General features: G+C 47.4%; 2 protein-coding genes and 1 long non-coding RNA gene across 8 annotated transcripts in view; 2 read left to right on the forward strand and 1 right to left on the reverse strand.

Moving 5' to 3' along the window:
• Positions 1–1,578, forward strand: part of Brd9 (bromodomain containing 9) — a 23,982-nt gene extending 22,404 nt beyond the window's left edge. The window contains exon 16 of one of the 3 annotated variants that reach the window (XM_021180587.2): positions 923–1,578. In XM_021180587.2, the coding sequence (XP_021036246.1) occupies positions 923–1,023 (101 nt within the window). In that variant the 3' untranslated portion in view covers positions 1,024–1,578. The remainder of the gene's footprint in view (positions 1–922) is intronic. The other 2 variants (XM_021180588.2, XM_021180586.2) reach the window with 2 other exon arrangements.
• On the reverse strand, positions 1,218–4,439 carry LOC110308201. The gene is made up of 3 exons (XR_002379534.2): positions 4,390–4,439; positions 4,055–4,195; positions 1,218–1,284 (listed from the first exon to the last, which is right to left on the reverse strand). It is a non-coding gene; the product is annotated as an uncharacterized LOC110308201 (long non-coding RNA).
• Positions 4,440–4,547: 108 nt separating this feature from the next.
• Positions 4,548–14,921, forward strand: part of LOC110308199 (probable palmitoyltransferase ZDHHC11) — a 29,015-nt gene continuing 18,641 nt past the window's right edge. For 2 of the 4 annotated variants that reach the window (XR_002379533.2, XM_021180590.2), the window contains exons 1-3: positions 4,548–4,626; positions 6,048–6,269; positions 14,133–14,311. Coding sequence is in view for 3 of the 4 variants with exons in the window: in XM_021180590.2 (XP_021036249.1) it covers positions 4,618–4,626; positions 6,048–6,269; positions 14,133–14,311 (410 nt within the window). In the remaining variant the exon portion in view is untranslated. Of the gene's footprint in view, positions 4,627–4,655; positions 4,707–6,047; positions 6,270–14,132; positions 14,312–14,921 lie in introns of those variants that run through there. The other 2 variants (XM_021180589.1, XM_021180591.1) reach the window with 1 other exon arrangement.

Genomic DNA, 14,921 nt, shown 5'->3' on the forward strand with positions numbered 1-14,921 from the left:
TGGTGGTGGTGGAGGTGGAGGTGGAGGTGGTGGTGGTGGTGGTGGTGAGAAGATATCTGTAGATAATTACTCATCTCTACAACAAGCTTAACTTTTTCCTTTGAAGTGACATCACTTACATCTTCTGTAAACTGTTGCTTAGCTTTAAAGCTTTCCAGCAGCTCACTAACATAGCATTTGACTTTGTTAGTTTTTTTTCCTTGTGAACTCTGGCTTGTCACAAATCACAAATCTTACCCTATTTGTCTTTGAGTGACCTGGACAGACTCTTCTGTTTGCTTTTCCTTTTCTATCACCTCTTGATTGCTTTTGCACTTTAAAATTTACATGCTGACATAAGTCATTTACATCTAGCAGAGCCTCCTCTTCCCATATGGGTCCTGTCTCATCATGGGACTCGGCAAATCCATTACAGCCCCTCATCAGTCTTAAGATCTCTGCTCAACCAACCTCTTGACATTCCTGTGAGCACCTTACTATTTACTTAGTCTGTTGACTGAGTCAAACACTGCCTCTTTCATCCTAGCTTCTTCAGTAATGTCTGTCTTTTCTCTGTGGTCTTCCAGTCCCTGATATTTGAGGGAACCTTAGCTCAAGATAACCAAGTCTGCCTACTACCTAGAATGAGCCAGGCCTTTAGGAGCTGCTGGCCCTCTCCTCCACTGCCCTCAGGAACTACTTCCCCTAGCCTGGTTGCAGCTGCCAGAAGAAAAACTAGAGTTTTTATGATCACCTTGTGTATCATGCAAAGTAGAGCCCAAGGAGATTGTAGACATCCCTGATTCAGATTGGGGTGTGAATGTACCTCTGTCTGGTGCCGGGGAGGACATTGGTCTTATTAGATAGCAGTACAGATGTTGGTTTCATGAGCTTTGCAGTTATGTTTGGTATGCTTAAATGCCATCTTCTTTCAAACTTACAGGAAGTCCTTCTCGCCTTAGTGTTGGGGAGCAGCCGGATGTCACCCACGACCCTTATGAATTCCTTCAGTCTCCAGAACCTGCAGCTCCTGCCAAGAACTAACTTGTGGTGTTCCCAGATGTTTTATTTTATTTTTCTACATTTTATTTGATACAGTTTTTGTCACAAGACAGAAACTTTTGTCTCATCCTCTCTGGCAAGTAGCAGCCTGAGGAAGATGCTGGCTTGTCTGTACCGTCATGTCTGCAGCAGAGGCCCAGTAGCACCGAATGGTGTCCAATAAGCTGAGTAGTGGCAATAGAATGTCAACGGATTGCAATCAGATGGCTCAACTCTGTGTCTCCTGAGCACCAGCAGCCAAGCCTGTTGATGATGATGTGCACACAGTCATTCTACAGGAGCTTTGCACAGCCTTCCTGCAGTTCTCAAAGGGGAGCCTGCACAATAGGCCTTCAGAGGGTACCTTCTGTTTTCTATTTGGTCACTGAGCCAGAGGATGGAGTTGTCTCCCTGACAAATAATGAACCACCCCACCTTTTAGAATGAAGTATAAATGACGTCATAAAATGTTTCAATGTTTTGCTGAGTACCTGTTTGTATTTACAAAATACATGAACACAGGTCCTAATAAAGAGGTGCCTGAGGTGGTAACTCTGATCACCCCGTCTGCCTGATGGTGGGAATACCTGTTGTATCCTATAGGCCAGCTGGGCATCTTGCTCCTTATCAGGAATAAAAAAGCAAAGAAGGCCCCACCTTCACAGGTCGGCTGCAGGTGGAAGCTCAGCTTTGAGGGGAGAAGGGCTGTGGCTAGAGGGGTATAGTAGGTGGCATGCTTAGCATAGGCAAGCAGGGCAGGAAGCAACTGGTCTGTTGGCAAAGGGTAGAACACCTCACAACTGGATAAAGCATTAGTAAGCGATTGCAGCTAAGTCTGGTCTGAGCCAGGAGCAGCACTCAGGAAAGACTCCCTGTTTTGTGGGACTACTGTGTGTTGACCTTGAAACCAGCACCTCCCATCTCAGGCTAATTTAGCTCTGAGCCAGTGCCCTAACTGGAAGGGAGACTGGAAAGGCTGATTCTGGGTCTGCAGCATCATGGAGATGCACTGTGCTGCACCAGCCTCCAGGAGGCTCTCGAGCCTAGGCAAATTATATGGCATGCCTGAGTGGCAGTCTCCTAGGAACGCAGCTTTTCTTCAGGGCCTAAGCCTGTTACTCATTGGTACACTGCCCTAGGTCTTCTACACATAGCCGAGGTGGCCTTGGTGTGATGAGCAAGAATGGGAGCCTGGGCCAGCAAAGGGCATTTGGGCCGTGCTCTGGGGGTCCATGTCGTGTGATCCCCATAGTAAGAGGACTATACATGAGCCTTGGGAGGTGCTGTTGCTTCTTGGCCTTCAGCCTGAGGCACACAGGCTGGTTTTGACAGTTGGTCATCCAGCTACCATTTCAGAGAAAAGGAAGAAAAGCTTTATCCAGTGCCTTCACTGTTGAAAAACCTTGGATCTTTAATTTGGTGAAATTAACTGCATAAACCTAAACCATTTGCCATTTAAGTTATATAATTCATTTGATAACATTTCTGTTATTCTGCAGCCACTACACCCATTACATTTCAGAACATCACCCTGTAAAGAAACTCCATGCTCACGGAGGTCACCAGTTAATCCTCTGGATTTGCCAATTCTGGGTATTCACCTTAGTAGGATTTCATATTTGCCTTTCACTGTTATATCTTGGAGGCCAGCCTCACTTAGGTGACTTCCCCTCACCAGACACTGCAGCCTTGGCCACTGTTCAATACTGGGTACTGGGAAGGCCCTGGAGGCCAGACATTTCCTGGCCAAACCAGAAACACAACAGCTGATTGGGTAAGGTACAGTCTTGAATCTTCAACCTCACTGTCTGGATGTCACCCATGGGCTTGTCCAGTACCCACTTCCCACTCTAGGGAAACTACCAACATCTCAGGAAAGGAAGAGGTGAGGTCAAGATGTAACATGGTCTGAACCCACTTTGCATCTCTTTCAGACTGGAATATATATATATATATATATATATATATATATATATATATATATCTCACAGGTCAAATGAGAGGTATCTGTACAGGTGAAGGTTTGTATAGGCATGTGTGTGTGTGTGTGTGTGTGTGTGTGTGTGTGCAGGTGAGGATCACACAGGTGAAGGCAGGTACCGCTGTGCATGTGCAGAAGAGGGTGTGTGAATGTGAAGTATGTGCAGGTGAGAGGTATGCAGATGAGGTGTGCACGTGGGCTATTTAGATGGGATGTACAGGTGAAGATGTGCAGTCAGGCAGGGTGACTGTTTCCAGATCTTCGGAAGGAAAGAAGAGTCAAGCAACACTGGCACTACGGTTTGATCTAACATGATCCATCCCCTGCAGACCTTAGTGAATACTGACAAGACTTCGGGGTTCAGCAGGAGCCAGCAGTTTTCATTAAGAATGAGGAAGTTTTACCAAGACTACTCATGTCCAGCCCTACAGCGATGTCACGAATACCTGGAGGGAATACTGAGAACCACACAGTAATGACGCAAGGGGAGATGCATCCTAGGAGGCTTGCTGTCACCCATCAAGAGTCCACCAACACATGTAGGACCTAGGAGAACAGGACTCACTTCCCACCCACATCCCTCGCCTGAGACTGACTGGAGCAGAGATTCTGAATCCCAAGATTTAGGCTGCCCTTCCCTCCAGTCATACTCTACGCTGCTCTTACTCCTCTACCCAGTGTCTTCAGTATGTTTCACTCTCTCAATCACATGCTCCCTGTACACTCTGGACAGCAGATTCAGGCTAGACTGTAGACCCTGGACTTTGTGAGCACCTGGCAACAGAGCAGCTATCACAACATCCTGCCTTGCAGGTGGCTTTCTAGTGGTGATGCAGCCACCCTAGGGACTGTGAATGGAAAGAGATATATTCTGTCTGCCCTATCTCAGTCCCAGGGGTGCATCAGCAGCTAGCCCACTCTGGGAGCATTCACATCTTGGAAGCCCACAAATAGGAACTAAACTTAAGCTAATATTTGAGACATTGAGGGAAAAAACTTCAGTAGTATTGTATTTGGAAATTTTCAGGGGAGAATGAGGCTTCATCAACTTACCACTCAGCATCTATAGTCCAGATAGTTCAGGAAGTGTTATTGGGCCATCCAGACCGTGGCCACCAGAGAGGAGCAGTCTTCAGGGTAGCTTGTCAGGCTTGGGGTTTGGTGTTTCTCTATGAAGCATGTGCATCTCCGCTTCTACAGGAAAAAAGAAATCTTGGAGATCAAGTATAAAGAAGTTGAAGTTGGTAGTGCACATCAGAGAGGTCCACACACAAGCCTATGTGCTTCATTTAATAGATTGCAATAGTTTTCTACTTAAAACTCATGTAAAGCCAATTCAGTCTCTTCAGTGGGTAGTGAAGCTGGGCTCTGCCTTTCAGAGTCCCCACCTGTGGGAACCAGCTAGCTCCATTTCCAGCCAATCTATGCTAACCACTAGCCGTACACCTCTATTATGTCCCACAGCCTGCAGTAGGTCGTCTCCTTGGTTGCAGGGCTTGTGGCTTTATGAGCTGTGGAACTTTCCTTTTCATGGTGTTCCATATCTGCTTTGTTCATGGGAACGCCCTACCACTGTTTAACATGTCAGCACTGAGCAAGGAGTGCTGTTCAACCTGATGAAAGAGGTAAGAATGCAGAGCAGCGTAGACATTAGCCAAAGGCGGTCATGTTTCAACTCATCACTCCCTGAATGAGAGCCTCACAGGTGGGAATTCAGCCCATTGGAGACCCCTGCTATCATGTAACCTGTTTGGTTTCTTAGAGCTGGCAAGATTTCTGTCTGATGAATCTCTCCATGGGGACATACAATGAGAGATTCAAGACTGAGAAAGCTCCTGAGAAATAAGGGCACTGATGGGAAATCATGAACATGATGAATAGATAACAGCTGGGTTGGACAGTTCAAAGAGAATTACGGGAGGTACCTAAGGCCACATATAAAGACAGAATCCATGGCTGCGGGTAACATATAAGAAGTTCTGGGAGTGTTAGCTATGTAGCTGTGTTAGTAGTCACGGCAGGGTTCCACACTGAAGTCTACAGTGAAGAGGATAGAAGCAAGAGACCTGAGTCAAATAGTCACAGATGCTAGACGCTCCCAGCACCATTGACTCGAATCTAAGATCACAGCTCATAGCTTACCAGATTCCCACACATCCTTAGTCCTCAAGTTTTGAGAGGGTCAATTATCATATTACGAGATGAATGAATGAAGAAACTCCAGTTCAGACAGTGGGGTGTAACTTTGAGGGAGGCAAGCCAGGGGGTGTTGACAGGTATCACAGGCAGAATATGGACAGAGCCAGGAAGAGGAGATAGTTTGAGCATGCCAGGTAGCAAAAAGGAGGATTGCCGGGGACCTAAGACTTGTGTGGTGTGCACGTATGGTGTAGGGAGTGGTGCTCTCTGTGTGTTGTGGAGCTGTGTGTTCTATGTGTGGTGTGTAGCTTTGTGTGATATGTATATTCCCACACAGCAACTATCAAAGCTAAACTTTGGGACTGGTAGGAAGATGGGGGCTCATCTTATTGGCTCACTGCCAGGTCCCTTTCCCTGTGAAATCAGTGTACTGTTGCTCTCCTTGTCCTGAGCCCCCTCTCTAGTGCTCTCCCTCGACAGCAGTGCCTTTCTAGAAGGAAGTGTACTGGGAAGTAGGGTTCTATGAAAGTGGGTGCATTTGGGTTCTTATATAAGAAGACCTCAGTGTTGTTCTCTTTATGTCTTTTCTAATATTTGTCACTTGAACATTTGGGACAGAATTGGGTCAAGGAGAGAAGTGGTACTCTTACATATCTGGCCTAACCGATGGGTCTATTCATGAAAATATGGGCTCACAGCGGTGTGGGTTAGACATACTCAGCCTTGTGCCCACTATTTTGGGAGCTACAAACCTACCTGTCATGCTAGGGATCTCCTGCAAACCCTAGTCATATAGATATCAGCTCTGGTCCAGGTTCTGGAAACCCCCTGACAATGACAAGTGGTATTGCAAGACACTCTTTCTATGCCCAGGAATAGACAGCTTTGTGCCCTTTATGTCTCTCAGATGAACATCTGTGGCATCAACAAGAACTGGGTCCTCCCAGAAGCCCAGGAAAACAATGTGAAGAAGTTCCTACCACGCCCTCTGTCTAGGGTGAATGGCTGGTCACCACCCCTCCACTCCTTTCAGGCAATATCCTGGATCACCTACCTGACCATGTCCATTGTCACCTTTGGGATCTTCATCCCCTTTCTGCCATATAGCTGGAAATATGCTGCCAATATTGTATCCTTTGTACTAGAAGGGTGGGCCCCTGGGCTACATGTCTTTTGGAAGGGGGAGGGTTTCTGAAAGTCTTCAAGAGAATTGCCCTGAGTCCTATCATGCCTATGCAGTGGGCTCTGTCTCTGCCTAGACTACTAGTTCCTGTGGCCCTGAAGTCAGCCCTATGACCCCATATTTCCTGATAGAAGGTGTTCTTGCTATTGAATGTTAGAGTCTGCTAGATATAAAGTGACAAGTAGGGTCCCTGGAAGTGGTGACCCAAGGAAAGGGAAGCAGGTATAGACTGCAGTCACATCTTTCTTACAGTGTACAGAAAGGCCCTTCTCTGTTGACTCACACAGTAGCCAAATCAATAAGAAAGAACTTCAGAGGCATATTATGGCTGTCACTGACTCACAGCCTGCCAGTGTGCTTGGTTGGCCCTATAGAGCCCATTCCTAAAGCATGGAAATATACAGGAGCCCTGCTCCTGGACAGGCCTTTAGAGATGGTTCCCCAGGGCAGTGGGAAGATCTATATCCATACTCACTACTTTATGGCATGGTGTATATCAGGGTGGGCATTTGATCAGGGAGACCAGACCCTTAGGGATCAATCCACTTAGAACCAGTGTCACACTGGTGCAAAGTGGACCTATGCTCAGGAAATTGCATCCACAAGCCATAGTTGAGGCCTGAGTGGCATTACATACTCTGGGTATAGGCTCTCTATAGAGGACATTGCTTTAGATGGCATTCCGCAAGTCCTAGGAGTTAGCAGAACTAGGCATATGTGAGTAGTGGAAGGAGACCTTTCAGGACACAGGACCGAGTGACTGTTACAAGAGCCAGGACAGATACTGTCCCATCTTGGGGGTCAGCTTTGCTGAGACTGGATACAGTAGTATCTCACAGTCACCCATGACAGCAGTTAGAAATGGCAAGTCTTTCATTTATTACATGTATGTTCAGGGTAGCATCTTTAAACAAAACAAAACATCAGATGTCAGAAACTATCACACATAAGTGCTGTGGTTTATATTGGGACCTGGCTCATACACTCATAACCACTATACTATTATCTTCCTGGAAATGCACACAGCAAACTCCATTACTCATTTCCTAGTATCCCTATTGCCAGTACCACAGTTCTCTTTATTATTTTACAGGGGGTACTGGGGATTGAACCCAGGGCACTTATCGTAGCATAACCTGTGCTTGGTACCTGAAGCTTCCCACAGTGTGGCACCTCTAGGTCTTTGGTTGAAGAACCTGGAGCAGAATGTCTCCCAGTTCGGCTGTGTCTGGTTCTTTTCTACATAGTGCCAGAGTCTTCTTTGTGGGGAGACTTTTGAGAATGAATTCAATGTAGCAAAAAGTTATTCAGGTTTCTGCTTCATCTTATGTTCATTTTAGTAAGGTATGTTTCTCATGAAATTTCTTAGAATGTCTAAGAAAATGTCAAATTTCTTAGAATAAAATTAGTCACAATATGTCCTATGCTTTTCATTTTCTCTCTGAAGGATAAAATTTTTTTGGACAGGATTTTCTGTATAGCCCAATATGGCTATCAACTTGTGGTCCTCCAGGCTCAGCCTCTCAAGTGTTAGAATTAGGTGTGTATTACACTCAGGACATATAGTAACATGTCTTCATTGGCTGCCTCCCTCCCTCCCTCCCTCCCTCCCCCCCCCTCCCTCCCTCCCTTCCTTCCTCCCTTCCTTCCTTCCTCACCCACCCTCTTTCTTTTTACCTGAAACTTACTGTGAACCTCCAGTCCTCCTGCCTCAGCCTCTACAATGCTGGAATTGCATGTGTGCATCACCACCTTGGCTTTCTTATAGAGACACACCTTTACAGTTTACTACTTTTCTCGACTGTTGGCCTCTTTTTATCTTTAATTTTCCAGCTTTTATCTTTATTATTCCTTCTTTCAACTAACTTTGGGATTCTCACCTTTAAGTGGAAATGCAGGTCATTGGCTTCCTCAACATATACTCAGGGTTATGCTACTATATTTTTCCTGAAAGTTTGGGGACTGTGCTGGGTAGTTTTGTAAACTTGACACAAGCTAGAGTCATTTTGGAAGAGGGAAGATTAATTGAGAAAATGGCCCATAGGCAAGTCTGTAGGTAATTTTCTTTATTGATAATTGATGCGGGAGAGACCAGCCCACTGTGGACTGTGCCTTCCCTGGGCCATGTTGTCCTGGATGGCATAAGATAGCAAACTGAACAAGCCATAATAAGTAAGACAGCAAGCAATGTTCCTCCATGGCTTCTGCTTCAGTTCCTGCCTCCAGGTTCCTGTCCTGCTGGAGTTCCCGCCCTGACTTCCCTCAGTGATGGACTGTTGCCTGGAAATGTACAATGAAATAAACCCTTTCTGCCCCAAGTGGCTTTGGTCGTGATGTTTTCATCACAGCAATAGAAATCATAACTAAGAAGGCCCCTCATTGCCTGTATCCCAGAGCAGGTTAACACCAGTTGCTCATGCAGTCTTGCTACATAGAAGACTTATTTTTAGAGATAAACCAAAGATGCCTCTGGAAGGTACACTGTGAGCCCACAGACAACCTGGCAACGTGCAACCCTGGAAATACATATCCTGGGACACACATTGTGGGCATGCATGTATCTGTGATACTTACATCCCAGGTACATTCACCCTGAGCACATGTACATCTCAGTATGCGCATCACAGGCACACACACATCCGGGGAAGACTTCCTCCACCCTGTACATGCATCCTGGGCACATACACATTCCAGGCATATATACACATATCCCAGATACACAGGCTCTGGGCATATGTACATTTCAAGCACATTTGTGACCAAGAACCCCTGCCCCCATAACCCTGGCACATGCACTCTGAATATGCACACATCCCGGGCACATATGTTCCAGACATGTGAACCCTGGACACACTTTTACTCAATTGATCTTGCAATATCAGGTCTTGTCCGGGGGAGACAGGCTGAGGATGTCCTGCAGGCATCAACTACAGGTTCAGTGAATAGCTTCAGACCCCTGGCTCCCCCATGGCCAGGATCCAAATAGCCAGCAGTATCCTCTTCCAAAAGGAGTCTTTGACAAAGCCCAGGTTCTATACAGTCACCAAAACAGAGTGGGCATTCAAACCATGAGAGAATAAAGCATGTGGAAGTTCCAATGTCCACAATGGAGGGATACAGAAAGGTGTAGCTACCTGAGTCATGTTATTGAAAATACACAGCACTCCACCAACCTTCTCTTCTCATCAGGGTGACAAGTTCCAACTCTGAGTGGTGGCCCATCTCACTATACCCAGTATGGAGCCCACAAACTCTGCTGTACCCTCCTTTGTCCTCCAGAATTTCCAGACCTTTTTGTTGGCCTACTGAGCCTCCATTGTGTCCTGACGCCCAGGCCCTCTGTCCTCCAATAACATCTGTCTGGGATAGTCTCCTCTAATGAAGAGCCCTCAAGGCCCCTAGGTCTACAGAGTTGAAAAGCAATGCCATAAGTTCCTGTGTGCTCTTTAATGTAGGCTATTGGCCTCCTGGGCCTACAACCATGTTGAGGGATAAGAGATTATACTGAAGTCATCAGCCCATAGCTCAATGCCCTGCTTCTTTCTATGTGACACCAGGCATGGCACCCTCACTAAATGCCATAGCATGGGTAAAAAGCAGGCAATAGTTCAGCAATTTCTAATGTCTCCCAAACACCTCTTATACAAGTTTTAAAAACCCAGAATCTAGTCAGCTCCGAGTCTTGAATGTAGGGATAGAAACTCTGTCTCCTTACTGGAGCATGGCGATTGCCAGTCTGAGCTTGGCTGTAGCATTTCTGAGATGTTAGGTAGCCCGTGGCCCGTCAGGTTGACCAGGTTTCAGCAAGAGTATGATACAGCTGTTAACGCAACCCGCTGCCATTAGGGTGTAGTACCTGTGGGAGCCTAGTTACAGTCAGAGCTAAATCTCTAGATCGGCCATCCTTCCTGAATTTGTCCATCTATGCCCTGTAAAGAGGAGCTTTCCTCCCTGCCTTTCATCTTTCCACATTCTCTTGAACGACACTGGGTAGCACTCTGTTATCCAGTACTACCGTGGCCTGGGAATGCAGTCTTCTGGTGTTGGCCCATCTTCTGCCGTGGGAATTCAGTCTGCTATGTTTCCCATAAAAATATTGTGTGTGTGTGTCAACTTTCTTATCTTTTTCCCATTAATTTATTTACTCACTTTACATCCCAATTGCAGCTGCCCCTCTCCTCCCAGCCCCCCCTCACACAGCCCCTTCCCACAACCCTCCCCTTCTCCTCCAAGAAGGAGAAACTCCCACCCCAGGTACCAACCCATTCTGGCACATCAAGTCACTGCAGGACCCAGTACATCCTATCCCTCTGAAGCCAGGCAAGGCAGCCCAGAACAGGATCCACAGGCAGGCAACACAATCAGGCAACACAGCCCTCTACCCTATCCCTGTAGAAAACAACTTTCAGGATTCGGTTCTCTTTCTCTAGAGATCCAGGATCCAGGCTGTCAGACTTCCACAGAAAGCTCTTTGAGCTGTTGGTCTACAGTTGCCCTTTTTTTTTTTTAAAGGTCTAGATGGGATTGTTCCCAGTGGCCTCATTTACCTGGTTTGTGATGACTCTGTTGCAAATGAGGTCTGCCAACGATGGTGTCAGGATGTGGATATGTTAAGGAGACACATACTGCCTGATAATCACTGCTTTCTTCTTTTTATTCCTAACTTGGCCCTGTTTGGCCCTGGATCCTTTCAGGTGGTTTTGTGTTTGCTGCAGTGGGCCATTCCTGCCATACAGCTAAATGCCTCAGCTCCAGTTCTTCCCCGAGCCCTGTTATACCAACTTGGGAGCTCAGTCTAAGCTTTTGTCCAGAGACACTGGAGCTCCTACAGCTTTCTTGGCTTTTCAGCTCTGAAATTCTTTTACTATCCTGACAGGAGCCTGGTTGCATTGGCATTATGCTCAAACTAGTACTAGTTTGTAGCCACTAGAGGGCACTAGCATCATTTGGCACCTGCTAGGCACCATGAGGGGCTGGGAAGTGAGGGGCTGGGTTAGAAGAGAGAGAGTCCTAGGAAACACTGAGGCCAGAGAAAAGCCTGGAGATCCTTCTTGTGGTTCAGATAAGAAAGGGCACACCAGGCTGGTGGCTTGTGAGGGTCCTGTCACCAGTGGGACTCCTTCCCTGTAGACAAAGGGCTAGATAATAAACACAGTTTAGTCAACAGGACCCACAGTGCAATATCAAACCTTTAGCCTAGAAATCTTTTTTTTTGAGTCCTGGGCTGTGCCAAGGCAATGTGAACTAAGGGTGGGGGGTGGAGGAGGCATCAAACAGCGTGTCTTAGGCTGCTGTTATAGCTCAGCCACAGAATTTGCCCTGGAGGAATCACGAATCAAGACAGTACCAGAATGTCGACTCCTCCTGGGCCTCCCCTCTTCCTGCGGAAACAGGACAAGGGAGAGGTCACTAGTTCGAGGAGGCTGAGAAGGGTGGTGTCCTGAGCTGGCGCCCTTCCTTTGTTTGTTTACTAAACACAGATTGTTGCTAGGGAATGTTCCAGCCAGCTGTGGTTCTCATAGGCTCCCACATGGAAACTTCCAGAGGGAGTTGGAGGGAGGCCTCCATGGAGGACGCCTCACCCTGCTTCTTTCACATTTAGCCATCCACCGAGACAAGGCTCTAGAGAAGACAGGGGTAGATCCTGAAGAAGTTTCTCTTCTGGGTTCCCCCTTGGGAATGTCACCTTGGTGTGTGGTAGGGAGTGGCCAGCCAGGTCATCTGAGACAAAATATAGTATAATAAGGTCACCAGCATGATTCCTATGGGTGACAGGAATATCACTGAGTGGTAAAAAGTTTGCTGGCAAAGAGTTCCTGCACAAGCTTTGCACAGGAGAATGTGATAAAAGATGTGCTGTAACTTTGTTTCTTGTAGGCAAGCTCCATGCTGTAGAGGGACAGATTGAAGGTTGTGGCTGAGATCTGAGTCCCCTCTGTGACCAGAGGGTTTTTTTTGTGTGTGTGTGTGTGACAGAAAAATGCTTTTAGGGTGGCCTCCTGGTACTCCATGTGACGGCTGGGGACTGGTTGTCCTTTAGGGTCTGTCTGTTTGGTAGGTTCAGGTACAAGGGAACCTGGCTTAATTGTACCCTGAGAACTACTTTACAGCCATAACCTCCCTATAATTGGCCTGTGTTCCAGGAATTCCCAACAATATGAGAATGGATGCTGGTGGTTTGGAGAAGATATGAGGGTAGTCACAGAGGGCCTGTGCACATCAGCCTTACGTCACTTGCTCCTCACTTGCCCTGCCTCTTGGGCTTTCTATCTGCCTACTGGTTTCTATTAGAACTGGTCTGTTCTAGTGTCACAGGGAAAGAGACAGAGCCCAGGCACTATAAGACTTCCTATGTCCTGGACCCTCACCCACCAATGTCCCAGGTTCTGAACATGCTCCTTATTACCCATCGCCACGAGGGAAGCATATTAGCCCTCAAATTAGCTTCAAGGAGTGGGAACAGATGCTGGACCATACTCTTGTCATGGTAGCATCAACAGCTGTGAGTTACCCTATGCCCAGCCCCACTGACCTATACCATAGTTGCAATCTGGTCTACAATAGATCAGGCACTAAAAGCCTCCGCAGCCACACACATATCCAGTCCTGCACCAGCTCCTATTCTGGTCCTCCTAGAATACAGCTTTTTGTCTTCCTCACAGTCATTTCTCTGTGCTCTGAACCTGCTTCTCGGTCCTGTGTCCATGTCCAGAATCCTGCATACTGCCCAGTTCATGCTGGAAGATGAAGAGAGCAAGACAGGTCCCGCACCAGGGTTTGGGTCAGCATACGGGCCTCTTGCAGGCTTATCCTACATCACTGATTCTTTTGGGACCTTCATTAGGCTTCCCCCCAACACATGTCATCCACAAAATCCAACCCTAGTATGCAGGATGGCTTTGGAAATCAGCACTACAAGCCAGGCCAGCAACCTTGAGCTCTTAGAAGGGCTGGGAAAAGGGACTTCTTGTTGAGTTAACTATCCATGTCCTGTTAAAATCCCTGCAGAGGCTCTTGTATATGCCTATGGCATTTCTCTTGCCTGGACACAAGGTAGCCTGCCTGCTGGCACAAGCTTAGGCTGTTGGGCATGGGACTTTGTTGGCTTCCTTTAGAGATGTTGTAAATGCTGGTCCACCTGGCCCAGAAATCAGGGGAAGAGATGGGGAGCCTCTGTACTTAGTACCTCCTTTTGTATATTATCCCAGGGACAGGAGGAGGAATGGAGGGGACAAAGACCTTCTTCTTCTGGTCACATAGGCTTAGATGGGCAAAACCCAAAGGTTCCTGAGAATCACATGGTCCCTGAAGCTCTAACTCAAACTGAGGTTGGAGAGTACCCGCCAACTGCTGCCTAACCATGTTTCAGGTGAACATATCCTGTGTTGTGGCCAACAGTAACTCTACTGCCAATGGAACCCACATATATTGCATGGTCTGGCCTGGTCTGGCCTAGTCCTACTTATATCCTAGGCCTTTCCCATATGGAAAACACCCACCACCAGGTGAACCACTTTGAGCCTCTGAAGCTATCATTCCAAGGTATAAACTACTCTTTCTTGAAGGCTTTTCTTTGTCCTTGGCCACATAAGACATTTTCAGGGCTTATGCACAGTGTGGCCAGTAGTTAGCTGGCTTGTCTGGGTCTCCAAAGTAAGTGTCTCTATGGGATATGCTCTCGGATGCTGCAGACATCAATGACTAGGAGTCCCAGGGTCTTTCCTTAGTCTCTGACACTGTCTGTTCTACTGGGAGACACTTTTCATCATGTCAGCCAGGTTCAGGGCTGTGTGTTCCTTGACAGCCCAGGTGATGGGTGGGGTGTTCATGTTCCACCTCATCGTGCACTTGATCGCAATTACCATCGATCCAGCTGACACCAATGTCCGACTCAAAAAGGACTACTCGGAGCCTGTGCCGGCCTTCGACAGGTCCAAACACACACATGTGATTCAGAACCAGTATTGCCACCTGTGTGAGGTTACCGCGTGAGTGGAGTCGGAGTTTGGGTATAGAGTCCTGCTGACCCGTGGCCCCACAGTTACCCAGATGGGCCTGGTGTTGCTGGGCACTAGCTTTCTGTGGCACTCCATGGAGGGCTCAGTCATGTGCTCACAGCCTCCTAGCAGGCTGCACTATACTGCCCTACCCTATAGGCTGACAGTCCTGCCTCCCAGTTCTCAATACCTCTCTCCCTTGGTGTGAAGAGCTGCAGTCTGAGGCCCAGTGTTGTCTTTCTCAGGTCATCTTTTACACACAGGCCCTTTGTGGTGATGGTGGTGGTGGTGGTGGTGGTGGTGGTGGTGGTAGTGGTGGTAGGTGGGTGGGTGGGGGTGCAAGCATGCTACTTCCTTGTGGTTTTTCTGATAAATCTCACGTTTCCAGTTGGGGAGGATGGAAGGCAATTTCAACTGATGCCTGATGAGGTCCAAAGTCCCCAGAACCTGAGCAGGATAGCACACTGACTTGCCTACAGGAAGGCACTGTAGGCACTGGGTGAACTACCAGCCTTCAACTCCTAGATAGAACTTTCAGGATCCCATCTAGCAAACAAGCCTACTTACAGGGAAGTCCTGGAATAATGCCCATGGGCACAGG

Source organism: Mus caroli, chromosome 13 (assembly GCF_900094665.2).
Source record: "Mus caroli chromosome 13, CAROLI_EIJ_v1.1, whole genome shotgun sequence".
NCBI lineage: Eukaryota > Metazoa > Chordata > Mammalia > Rodentia > Muridae > Mus > Mus caroli.